At 38.7% G+C, this 13,980-nt stretch overlaps 1 protein-coding gene across 1 annotated transcript; it reads left to right on the top strand.

The window, feature by feature from the left end:
• The first annotated feature begins 3,798 nt into the window (after window positions 1-3,798).
• On the top strand, window positions 3,799-13,610 carry LOC136271104 (uncharacterized). The gene is made up of 3 exons (XM_066070404.1): window positions 3,799-4,201; window positions 4,868-6,398; window positions 11,099-13,610. The coding sequence occupies exons 2-3, from the start codon at window positions 4,943-4,945 to the stop codon at window positions 13,531-13,533; spliced, it is 3,891 nt and encodes a 1,296-aa protein (XP_065926476.1). The 5' UTR covers window positions 3,799-4,201; window positions 4,868-4,942; the 3' UTR covers window positions 13,534-13,610.
• Window positions 13,611-13,980: the final 370 nt, after the last annotated feature.

The raw sequence follows: 13,980 nt of genomic DNA, 5'->3' as shown, positions 1-13,980 counted from the left end.
GAACCCTTAAAATATGCATGTATTTTACGTATAATCAAAATATTTTATGTTATATATTCATACGATCTAAAAGTGGTGTCTGAGATAAGAAGGAAAGTATACTGATGCACGAATATATTTAATTAATGCACTGTTATACTAAGTTCAGAAATACGTATGGATTCAAACTGTAAATACTGTGTTGGGTGAACATGAAAATACAAAATTCAAGACATGTAATGGAAATTAATATTTACACCAACTCAATCAATTCAAAAGATGCAAATCGACTATTTCATTTCTTTAGAGAAGTGGACTGGCATAACCTTTATCCGTGTATGAGGGCTATATTATCAAAACCGATTTGGTTTGACTTTTCCTATAGCGTCACGATCATTTCTGTCAGCTACGTCATGCATAAATTATACACGCCGCCGTTGTGAAAACTTTATGATTGGTTGTGTTAGGCGGAGTTATCAGATGCTTATGCAATGCCAGAGCTGAAGGATTTCTCAGAACAGTTCATTTCCCCCAAATATTATTCATTCAAAATCGACTATCCCCTATGTTTAAATTCTGTGCAAAACTCACTCTCTCTCTCTCTCTCTCTCTCTCTCTCTCTCTCTCTCTCTCTCTCTCTCTCTCTCTGTAAACGGGCGTTAAACCATAGCCTCAACTCAAGCTACGGTCCAGAGTACGGCGTTATAAAAAATATAATATTTAGAAGTTGCATGTGCTAAGCGTTCAATTCATGTAAATACCGTAAATGTGTAATATGCACATGTATTACCTACTAACTTGCCAGTCGAAGTGATAGATATGAATTCCTCGATTTCTACACCTTTCGATCGGCAATCGACAGTCAATAAAAGAATTGAACGATGGTGTGAAAGAACGAGACGGAAGTGGAGAGTGCAAGGGGGTATGTACATGTGCGTCTTCATTAGACAAGTGTCCGATTCGTTTCTCTTCTGTTGCCCTATCACTTTCGGTGTAATATATATACTAAAATATCCACAAACCATTTACTGCAGATTTCTTTATTTTACCTGTCTCTGAACCGCCGATCACCAGCTCCATACATGAACACTGGTTTGTTTACATACATAAAAAATACAGTTCTTGATCCGCCTTCCAAGTACGGAAGAAGGTTGTTTAATAGGAGAAAGTTTGGGGCAAGTAAAATACAATTATTAACAGTAGTAAACTAAATGAAGAATTATTATTTTGTTCAAAAATAGCATATTTTATATGCAGCAAATTGCCGTAAAGTTTTTTTGTACATGTAAGTATTGTATGCACTGTAGCTTTATATTTTCTAACCCAAAATTTATACATAGAGCTACAGCTATATATGTTATGTACCGTATGTATTGTTTTATCACAAGTGTACACTTTCGAAAAATAGCCCAATTTCGACAGTCACGAGTACCCATGTGATTTTTTTAGTTGTTCTGTCCGTGCATAATTTAGTCTTAGTTAACCAGCAGCCAATCAGTGGTAAGCTGAATCCACCAATAAAAAAATTGTGGTTAAGGTGTGGGTATTGTTTATGTATGACGTAGCTGAAAGAGTTGAACGCGACGCGATCGGTAAAGTCAAACCAAATCGGTTTTAGTAATATAATGTATTTCTTAAACAAACAGGCTAGCGTACTTAAATTGTGTAAACATTCCAGATTTTATAAATATTTATGCTTCTAAATTATTAATTCTAGTAAATGTATATGGGGAAAGGTTAGACTTTTTAAGCAAAGTGCATTTACATTTTCGTACACAATTAGTTCTGTACAATGTTTGTAACTGTTTACATCTTTAAAACTTTTTCATCTCAAGACTTTCACTGCCTAGTTCACCAAACTATATCTAAATCTCTAGATTCTGATTCTGTTTCGCTGCGTTTTTAAAATCAAATATTTACATGTACAGGACATTCATAAGCCTGTAGCAAAATTTTACATTGCATGATATCAGTGTAGCGGATAATTATTCCATTCAAGGGAAAGAGGGGTATGGGGGTATCAGTTTGAATACTTAAAAAAAACCCGTCTTTTTCTAACAATCTAACAAGAAAATATAACATAGACTCAATCATACCCCACTATAGACTTTTGAAACCCAATACACGCTTAACCTTCAAGTGATGACTTATTCTGTTCGTAGAAGAAAAAAAGCAGACTTATAGAGCATGCAATTACCAAATCAAAGCAGAACTCTGTAGGTTGATTCAATATTCAACACAATCAATATACTGGTATAATTATTGCAGCTACATGTTCAGTATATGCTTTATTTTGAGGCTATCATTCAGTATTAAGTTCGTTTAATTTTCTCAAGCTGATGAAAATGTGACCGGGTTATGGTCTCAGTTTTTAATGGAGAAAAAAAAAGAACCCTGGTTTAACGTTGTAAAGTGATTCAAATCATGTCAATATTCTTGGATATAAGCCTGGACTGTCTCGTAAATAATAATGAATGATAATTTCCCCTACAAAATAAGTTTTGTTTTTCTGTATATTTTATAAGCTTCTCGAAGATATATAGTAACACAAATATTTCAATGTTTTCGGTTATGAAAGGACTATACACGTTTTATGAAGAGACGTAAGTCTGACCAATTAAAAACTGTTGGCTTATTAATCAGAAATAGTTTTTTTTATTAAGTGCTTGTACATGATATATACATATATAAGGATAAAATGGTATTATTCTTCAATTTCATATAGATACATAAAAAATACAAATATAAGAGTCAGAAACCATGATATGGCGACCTTGTTAATAATTAGGTGTAAATTCAAAGGCTATACATAGTATCCTAAGACATACTTAGGTAGATCGACTCGTTCATAACTATTTTTCTCAGTCACCTAAAACACATGAGAGAGAGAGAGAGAGAGAGAGAGAGAGAGAGAGAGAGAGAGAGAAGGGGGCTTGTGTACAAGGTGTGTGCTTCATGGTCATCTTCCAATATACAGGTAGGTAAGGTCTATTGTTTCTTAAGAGACAAAAACCCGTCCAATTCACACAGAATACACAAGAAACTAACACGTGCATGTATATACACACTCACGTGTATCAATCAGTAGAGCAACGATCATTAGTTATCTTTGGATATGTAGCCCCAACCCCGATTCGCCCAAAATATTATAGCAAAGAACATAATGAGTAAATTATTTTGTTATTCGTACATGATTTGTAATAAAATGAGATAAAAATACATCAATCTGTATGTGCATGTTCAGATTGTGGTCCAGTTTTTTCATTTACAAAACTGTGAGTGTAACCGTTTGAGGGATAGTGAAGTGAATGATATTGTAAGCCGTATGGTATGATTATATACATTGAAGTATCATAGTGTCATTTTGACCCTCAAATATATTTTTCTATTTTTGCTCATTTCAAAATGTATTTTATATTTTTTATTATATTGACCAGATAAGATATATTATTTGCAAATCGTGTCAACGCAGATTTACATAGAGAAAAAGCCTTAAGCCATTCGACAGTATTTTTCGTAAAAAGTTGTGAAATCAATTAGTGCCATTTTAAGTAATCAAAAGTAAGTTATTTAGTTTCATCTGTCGAAGAATTCCTGTTTTCTTAATTACGTAATAGTCATTGTAATGCAAAGCCCTCGTGTCAATCCGTTTCTTTGACGTCGAGAATGAGTTAATCTTCTCTCACGGCTTTTTAGGAACAATTAATGACAAGAATAACTCAACACCAGGACAGGGGACGCTATAGAGTTTTTGTCCGATCACTTTTGCGACGGACATCAACCAATAAACATATAATTTTACATTGTCTCCTGTCCTGTGTTTCAGGTATGTAGATTTTATTTGTTCTTTGTATTTTTAATTTTTATCACATTTGTAGAAAACTGGTTATGCTGCTGAACTTTTTAGTAATGATTTAATATCATCAAATTGTGTCATGAGAATTTTGCATTTAGCTGTATTATTTTTAAATTACCAGTAAGGTTTATCTCACTTAGGTAATGTGTAAGAATCAAGTAACAACATTTTTCTATTTAGCTTACTCTATATATTTTTGATTAGAAACTGATTTTTAAGTTTAAGCACTTTTCGGATATTGTATATCCGCCATATACAGGTTTTACATTTAGTTATGTAAACACTACATTTTGTGCAAACGCGCAGTCCATCTTGCTGTTTTTCATATTTATTCGTTACAAAAAGAAATATGCAGAAAGTATCAATGTAAGTGAACTTGTCCGGTGATACTGAACATCTGATCAGGCTTTACTTGTTTTATGTTGATTGTAAGTTAAGCTCAATGTTTAGATAATGCGAGTTAAGATAATAGATGTGTTAAGCTTAACCATAGTCAGTGTTTGTATATAGTAGATTAGGTTTTGCAATGATGTTTGTCATCTTTGTTAGCTCCCCCTTTTTGGATAAATCCGGAAGTTAGGGTTTTGTATTGTTGCTCTCTGTAAGCAAGCCCCCCCCCCCCTTTCTGTGTGAAACCGGAAGTCACTATCATCCGAGTTGTAAACAATCACACGTGCATTTTCTATTTTTGGTCTGTTCCTTTCAAGTCCCTCTCTAGCCAAGCAAATATATTATTAGCTAATTTCCCCCATTAGAATGTAATTACACACTTTGAATTTGATCATTTATTTTTATAATAAGGATGTATAGTAGACATATTATTGTACCTGTGTAATGAATTGTGTGTTTATATAATGATGTTTAATTAACACATGAACATGAATCTGTGGCATTGTTATGCACTTTCATTTTGATTTTACAGTGTACCATTGTTTTTATATCTTTTATTATAATTATATTTGACATCACTTTTGCGACGGACATCAACCAATAAACATATAATTTTACATTGTCTCCTGTCCTGTGTTTCAGGTTGAATATTATTAGTTATCACCAGAGCCCCAATCACACGGTGATAAGTTGGTGCAGAGATCCGAACAATCCCGGATGAAAGCAAACAGACCACTGAACTACAACCTGAGGAATAGGACTCCCAGCTTCCTAACCTCACCAGAGGATACAGAGACAGGACAACACTCCCAGTCCAGTACCGCTGAGTCCCAGCAGCAACCAACGTTGGACAACGCTGCTGGCCACCAAGAAACTGGGGCAGACCATCCTCTTGTGGAAACAGAGGAACAGATTCACTTGAGTGAAACCAACCTACCAGCTGAGGACGTGCAGGTTCATTTTAACGAGCCTGCAATCACCGAAGAAGCAGACCCACAAACAGAAAACAGTGAAAACATCCCAGCTGAGGATACAGAGCATCAACACATTGATTCTCGAGACGCAGAGAGAACCGAAGATCAGCAGTTTTCTGAACAACTTTATATCAGTGATAGCATTCCATTAGACTCAATTAACCTAACAAACATGGCTACTATTGCCCAATTATCAAAATTTAATGGCACTGAATCACCATGTATTTGGTTATCCAAGCTCAGTGCGTGGCAGAAGTTCCATAGGATCACTGACAATGCTGTTCTTGACTATATTCCTTGTCTTCTAGAAGGCAGCGCTGGAACCTGGTTTCAGACCATCAACCCAGGACAGTTTCAAAACTTACAAGGGTTCAAGGATCTTTTAAGTGAAAGATTTAAACCATCTGCGCACAAGACTGCCATGCTTAGTATAAAGCAAGAACCCAATGAAACATGTGAACAATATCTTGAGAGGGCAGAACGACTGGCCTTGGCTCATCATGATCTTGACGAAGCCTACAAGGTCCAGTTTATTGCAAATGGACTTAACACAAACCTAAGAGGGCGTGTTCTGGCCAGGGAACCTCAGACTTTTCAAGCGCTGCGTAAAGACATTTCCCTGGTCCAACTTGAACTAGGATGTGACCAGCATGTGTCCTTCATGACTCCCAACACCTCGTTTGACATGACTGAACTAAGTAGGTCGATAAATAGCCACATAGAGCAAACAGTCTCCACTCAGATCAACGCCTTAGCAGACCGTCTTCAAGAGGCTCAACACTTTGATCGACGCAGAGAGGAAGAAAGACGAGATCAATACCGCGACAATTCCAGAGGTCAACATGAACGGTACCGAGACACTTACAGAGGTCAACATGAACAGTACCGAGATGATTCCAGAGGTCGACATGAACAGTACCGAGATGATTCCAGAGATCGACACAATCAGTACAGTGACACTTCCAGAGGTCGTTACAAATCCCCTTACCGTGACCACTCCAGAGGACGTGATGGCTCCCGACGCAGAAGTTTTGAACCCAGGGAAGATTTCAGGGACTTCAGCAGTGATCGGTCTAGAAACTCAAACTTTCGCCACAACAATTCACCACGAAACCGGAATCGACGAGACTCGACTCCAGGCCGACACCCAGAAAGGAGACGCATGAATGAGGGAGAGAGCTCCATGTGCGCTGGTTGTGGTAAGTCATGCCAAATTAGAAGTTCATGCCCTGCATTTAACACTAGATGTTACAACTGTAAAAACTTTCACCACTTTAGCCGCATGTGCACTAAACCTTTCACAAACACCAAACCTCACAACAAAAATTCCTTCAAACAACAACATAACCACTCTTTACGAAGATAGGGATTCGCGCCTATCCTCAAAAAGGATAGGCAGCATCACTCTGACCATCACACTAACCACAACCCTAACCACCATTCCACTACTAATGCTTCCTCTTCCCAGTCCAAACCCTCAACTAACAAACAGTTACCAACTAGTGCTAACAAAACTCAAAACCCTCCATCAAAACGACATTCAACATCTCCATCGTCAAGAAATGTCAACCTCATCATCCCAGTCGAAAAGAATACAGTCAATGTGACTATTTACAGAAGACATTTCAGAGCTTTGGTAGACACCGGTGCAAGTATTTCCTGTATTAGTGCTCAACTCCTAACAAAACTTGGTATTACCCGAGGCCAACTAAATACTTCCAACATTAAAGATGCAGTCGCTGTTGGAGGTGAACGACATGCAAGCCTTGGTGCTATAACTCTTCCTGTGTCATTCAATGGACCCATCATTAACCATAAATTCCATGTGTTTCAATCCTTTCACCAACCTCTAATTCTTGGATTGGACTTTCTTCAAGCAAATGATGGAATTTTCAATGCAGAAAACAACACTCTTTATGTGCGTGACTCAGAAGATACAGCATTTGCCATCGACACCAACACTGGACTTGCACGAGTTTCAAAATTTACCATAATTCCAAAACAGTCTGTAACTTTACTTCCAGTGTTCCTATCAAATGTGCCCAAAGATTCATGTGTACTTCTCGAACCAAACCCAAAATTACCATCACTGCGACTTGCAGGTGCTAAATGTATAGTTGACACTAAAGACAACAAAGCCTTTATTCAAGTCATCAACCCAACAACAAAACGAGTCAGAATCAATGCAACTACAGTGATCGCATCAGCAACAATCGTCGATCCAGCCACTGTGTTCACCATGGAGACTTCTGAAGATAACCAGACCATCTCTTCTAATACAAGTAATGAACCACTGAACTTTGACCTCAACAATGCTGACCTATCAGATGAACAAAAACAGTTACTTCTGACATTTCTAAATAATCACCGTTCTGTGTTTGCAACTGATTTAAAAGAACTTGGCCAAGCCAATACACAACCACACAGGATAGAAACCGGTGATGCGTTACCAATTCGGCAAAGGTTCTATAGACAGTCACCTCAAACAAACGCCGAAATGAATCGCCAACTCCAAGAAATGCTAGACACTGACATAATTGAGGAATCCGACTCCATGTGGCAAAGCCCTGTTGTCATGGTGAAGAAAAAGAACGGCCAACTTCGCTTCGCTGTGGACTACCGAAAACTCAATGCAGTCACCAAGCAATTTACTTTCCCTCTGCCTCGTCTAGAGGATGTGTTTGACACTATCGGTACCACACAGGCTAAATTTTTCTCTACCTTGGATCTTGCTTCAGGATTCTGGCAAATACCAATGGATGAAGAAACCAAACACAAATCTGCCTTTGTAACCCCCACTGGCGTGTACCAATGGAAGAGGATGCCCTTTGGTCTCGTAAACGCACCTGCCAGCTTCCAAGCGCTGATGACTCACGTTCTAAGAGGACTCAATTGGAAGACATGCCTGGTGTATGTAGATGACATCCTTGTCTTCTCCAACTCCTTTAAGGACCATCTTAAACACCTAGATGAAATCTTCAGACGACTCCAATCAGCTGGCCTTACACTGAAACCAAGTAAATGTTACTTCGCTCTTCCAGAGGTGAAATACCTTGGACATGTTTTGACAAAAGATGGTATTAAAGCAGATGTGTCAAAAACTGATGCTGTCCAATCATTTCCCACTCCAAAGAACCAAAAAGAGCTAAGATCATTTCTGGGACTTTGTAATTATTACAGAAGATTTGTGAAAGGTTACAGTAAAATTACAAGCCCACTCACAGTATTGCTCTCCAAAGACGAGGAATTCTTATGGACAGACAAATGCCAGACTGCCTTTGACCGACTAAAAACTGCCTTAACCACACCACCTGTATTGGCCTACCCAGACCACACACGGCAGTTTACCCTGACTACAGATGCATCTGGAACAGCCATAGGATACATTCTTGGGCAAAAAGACATAAATGGACGAGAAAGAGTCATCGCGTATGGTGGACGTTCTCTAAACAGACATGAGAGAAAATATCCAATCTCAGAACGTGAAGGACTCGCCATTATCGAAGGGATAAAAACCTACCATGTTTACTTAGCTGGACGCCCATTCAAAATTTATACAGACCATGCTGCTCTAAAATGGCTCCATAATGTTAAACAGTCAACAGGACGTCTTGCAAGATGGGCAGTAGTACTCCAAGGATATTCATACGAAATATTATTCAAAGCAGGAAAGAAAAATGAAGTTGCAGATGCTTTGTCCAGACGTACATATCCTGAAACAAGCAGTCAAGCCCTAGAACCAGAAGACATTATTCCATCACCTGATGTCCAATGTTTTGCTCCTGTAACTGAAGGAAAATCTACTCAAGCAACCTTCTTTTACACCGACTATCAACGACCATTTCCAACAACCATAGATGTAGATACAGTTCACCAAGTAGATACAACTTCCATTGATGAACTTCAAAGCAGTTGTCCAGATTTCGAAGCTTTGTACAATTACTTTAAAAACAAAGAGCTTCCAGAGGACAAGAAAAACCGAGATCGACTTCTTAGCGAGTCGAACTTCTATGTGTTTCTTGATGATGTCTTATATCATTACTATCAGCCAAGATCTAAAAGGGCACGCCATCCAAACAACCATCTGAAACAACTAGCAGTTCCTCGATGCCTCAGAGAGGACGTCATACGCTCCTATCATGACAGTCTTGCTGGAGGAGCACACTTCGGATTTGAACGAACATACCGTGCTATTCAACTCAAGTATTATTGGCCAGGCATGTACCAAAACATAGCAGACTACGTCAGATCCTGCAGAGAATGCCAGCTCGCAAAGAAACCAACACATCATGCACCAGCACCTCTCACCCCTATGCCAATTGAGGACCGATTCTCAAGAATTCATATGGACATTCTTGGACCACTGACAAAAACAACAGAAGGTCACAAATACATTCTTTTGATTGTGGACTCATTTAGCAAGTGGCCAGAAGCTTTCCCACTCAGGACGCAGGAATCTACGGAAATTGCTAAAGTGCTCTTTAAAGAAATATTTTGTCGGTATGGTGCACCATATACAATTGTCACGGATCGTGGACAGAACTTTATGAGCAAACTGATAACAGCTGTGTGCCAAATATTCCAAGTCACCAGACATTTTACCAGCTCTTATCATCCGCAAACAAATGCCACGTGTGAGAGGATGAACAGTACCATTGCACAGTGTTTGCGTACATACGTTAACAAAGACCAAACAAATTGGCATGACATTTTACCTGGAATTCTAATGGCAATCCGAATGAGTCCATCCACACAATCATCAGACCTAGCGCCCTACCACATTTTATTTGGCAAAGAGATGTACTTACCATTTGACACTTCTCTGATACCTAAGGATGGTATGAATCAAGATGCTAAGGCTCACGTCACAAACCTAATGAAACATCTCAAGGTAGTGCAGGAGATAGCTGAACAAAACATCCAACATGCTTGTCAAAAGCAAAAAGAGCAATACGACAAGAATACCAGAGAACCAGACTTCGATGTTGGCCAGAGTGTACTGCTACACCAAACGTATGTGCCCAAGGGACTCTCACCAAAGCTGCGTAACCCATGGGAGGGCCCCTATTACATCACTGCAAAGGGACCGAACAACACATACCAATTACGTAGATGGTCTGATAACAAAGTTGTAAGGTCTCGGATCCATGCAAATCGACTCAAACACTATGAGAAGCCAGAGCATCGTAAGGTTCTAAATCCACCACCACCAGAGATACCCATTAATGATTCCCACTTGCCTCCACAACATCGCAACCCTCAAAGTGCTGAAAATGATGCTCAAGAAGATGAGTTGCAGCCAACAGGTGAAACCAATACGGAAGCACACACAACTCCTGATATGGAGGAACTTCATAATAATGATCAGCCTTCTGCAGCACCTGAACCTCAACATCCAAGGAGAGACCAAAACAAAACAGAGAAACAAGGAGATGATCAATCAGAAGATGAAAATCAAGAAGAGGATAACAATACAAATGAAGATGAAAGTCAAGGATATGTTGAGAAACTGATGCAATACAAACTTGTCGATGGAAAGAAATTCTTCCTCGTTAAATGGCAAGGGAGCAGCGTTAAAACCTGGGAGCCGGAAGAGCATATCAATGCAGATCTTATCCGCCAATATCATATTACCAGGACACAGACCGGTCGGGCACGCAGACGCAGAACAAAATCCTGCTTTTACTAGATCCAGTTTTTTTAATCCATTCCACCTCTAACCCACTCTTTTTCCTTAAACCTTCTCACTGTGTACATTGTACCAAATTCTGTTAAAATTTTAATGATTTGCAAAAATTATTAATTTAGTGCTTCTCAGTAAAGACGTCTACTGATACTGACATAATTGTTACACTGTACACAATCTTTACCTTTCCTTATTCCTACTTTATACTACTAGGTGGATCTGGACAAAAGAAGAACCTCGGATCATCACCATATATGTATATGTACATAATCAGCTGCCTCTGCCTCACATCTGTCTGTGCAACTGCGCCTTTACCATCAGATCAACATATTCAAAGAATAAACTACGGCATACTATTCGAGAAAACTAGTGACATCTACCTTGGACAAGAGTACTGGCTGCATACATTTCGAATTCCTCTTCCAAAGAAATTGCACCTACAGCCTCTATACTGCAACATGCCACAATGTCAAACTGCAGGACACATCATCAAATCACTGAATCTCCTAAGAATGCAGTGTATGGCCAGTGTTAATTCAACAGTCCATCACATTCACCAACTGGTACCAACCTCTGAACTTCCTCCTTCACGAAAATACATAGGTTCATCAAGATCAAAGCGAGGACTGTTTGACTTTGTTGGTAAAATTTCGAAGTCACTATTTGGAACAGCCACTTCAAATGATATCGCTACTCTACAACGCCACATGCAAACACTAAACAACAACAACGTCAAGCTTGCCAAAGCCATGGCCCAACAAGACCACCACCTCTCGTCATTCATCGAAGCCGTGGACAAAAGATTCAACAATGTCGTTGCTGCTGTTAGACAAAATCACCAAGATGCTGTGTCACTTTCAGTGTTAGCACACAACTCAATGGATGCTTTAGATCATGAATTTCTCATCCTAAGTGAACTCATCATTAAGCAGACCAACGTTTCGGCTCAATTAGAAAAGGAATTAGAACATATTAAACTAGGACTTCACGATTTGGTGAAAGGCAAGCTATCCCCATTCCTCCTGACACCACATATTCTGAAATCATCCATCGATCAAGTCCAAAGCATCATTTCGGCCAAATTCCCAAAATTCCATATTTCCAATAAGGATCCTCTCTTTTATTATTCCATGGGAGAATTTTTGTTCACTAGATTACACACAGAACTATACTTGACCTTAAAAATACCAATCTCCCCATTTCAACAGCCAATGTCAATGTATAAAGTCTACACATTTCCAGTTTCTGTTAACTCTAGCTCCAACCATGCCACTCAGCTCATCGATCTGCCACCATACTTTCTACACACAGCTGACAACCAACACCATGCCACAATCACCTCTCAGCAGTTAACACTGTGTGAAGGAACCTCAACCCGTTACTGCAACTTCAATATTGCAATGAAAGCAACAGCCTCTCCAAGTTGCTTATCTGGAGTCTTCTTTAATCAAAAGAAAACTGTGAATGATCTATGCGATTTTCGGTTCCTAACAAGCATGCTACCCCCAGCTATGTACGAGCTTTCACCATCCAACCTGCTGTTATACAGAACGCCAATGCTAGCACTGGATTGCGCAAATGGACAACAGATCTTGAAAGGATGTTCCTTCTGTGTCATCAAAATACCATGTCAATGTTCCATAACAGCTGACGACCTCTATCTACCTCCCCGATTAGGAAAATGCAACAATCAAACTGACAAAGTTACAATTCTCCACCCAGTCAACTTAGCCCTACTCCAACAATTTTTCCATGCAGACTCCCATTCAACCATATTCGGCGACACCATCTTCGAAGAATTCATTCACATAAAGTTACCAAATTTCCACATCTTTAATCATTCATTCTCCAAATTTTTGGCTAATGATCAAAAACAGCACCTAAGCTTGAAGCGCATCGCCAAGGCCGTTCGACACGATGGACAAGTGTTTACAAATTTAGCAGAATCCATGATCGCGGGACAAGTCAATTTTGCAGTGGACAATTGGCCAGACACAAGTGGTATCCTGGCCATCGTTTCCACATCTGTTGGATTCTTTGGACTCATCTTTAGCATCTGGTCATGCTACAAAATCCCAACCGTCCTGCTTCCTGTGTTGTTGCTCCATCAAGTGAAACCATCAGCTGCTGCAACCATTAAACCAACTTTATCCTTCATCTATAATCAGGCTGAAGATGACACACCAGCGACCAGTGTTAATGAACACTTTTATGCCACTTTTTCCACTCCTTGGCCTTATGTTTCCCTTTCTGTGCTAACAACAATCCTTGTTATTGCATACATTACTCACCTATGGCAAAAATTTCAACGTTCACACAAAACATCACTTCATTTAGAACTAACAACTGGACCTACTTGTGAACTTTTCACTCTACTAACCCTTCCACTTTGCCCTCACAATTGGAACATTCAGACTCCTGAAGACATTTCATCAGTTCATGTTACCACCTCATATTACATTCTACATTACCTGCACATTCAATGCACTGATTTTACCATCACTAACAAGCACACCAACCGCTCCATTGATGTTCCAACTACCATCTTGATCTCACCATTTACTGCTAGAAAAATTCATAACATCCTTCAGCATCCATACACAGCATATTTCCTGTTGTCGCACCACCAATATTTCCAAATTTTGTAACAGCCATCTAATCTTCCTTGCAACATCTTGGCATGACTTACTTGTGTAGATAAGTGTGTGAGTAATAGCGAATTTTTTTTCAGTGTTTGAATTTTAGTGTTCATTGTACCTATGTTTTGGTTTTATTTTTGTTGCACTATTGTATTAACTTCTGTTGTACATATTACTTCATTTTTTTATCCAAGTTTTTTTTTCTCATTACCTGAACAGTGTATATTTCATTTTTATTTTTGAGGACAAAAATTTTTCTGACCAAGAGGGAATTATCATAGTGTCATTTTGACCCTCAAATATATTTTTCTATTTTTGCTCATTTCAAAATGTATTTTATATTTTTTATTATATTGACCAGATAAGATATATTATTTGCAAATCGTGTCAACGCAGATTTACATAGAGAAAAAGCCTTAAGCCATTCGACAGTATTTTTCGTAAAAAGTTGTGAAA

The sequence above is a fragment of the Magallana gigas genome, chromosome 1 (genome assembly GCF_963853765.1).
Source record: "Magallana gigas chromosome 1, xbMagGiga1.1, whole genome shotgun sequence".
Taxonomy (NCBI): domain Eukaryota; kingdom Metazoa; phylum Mollusca; class Bivalvia; order Ostreida; family Ostreidae; genus Magallana; species Magallana gigas.
This window is presented reverse-complemented; position numbering and strand designations above follow the sequence as displayed.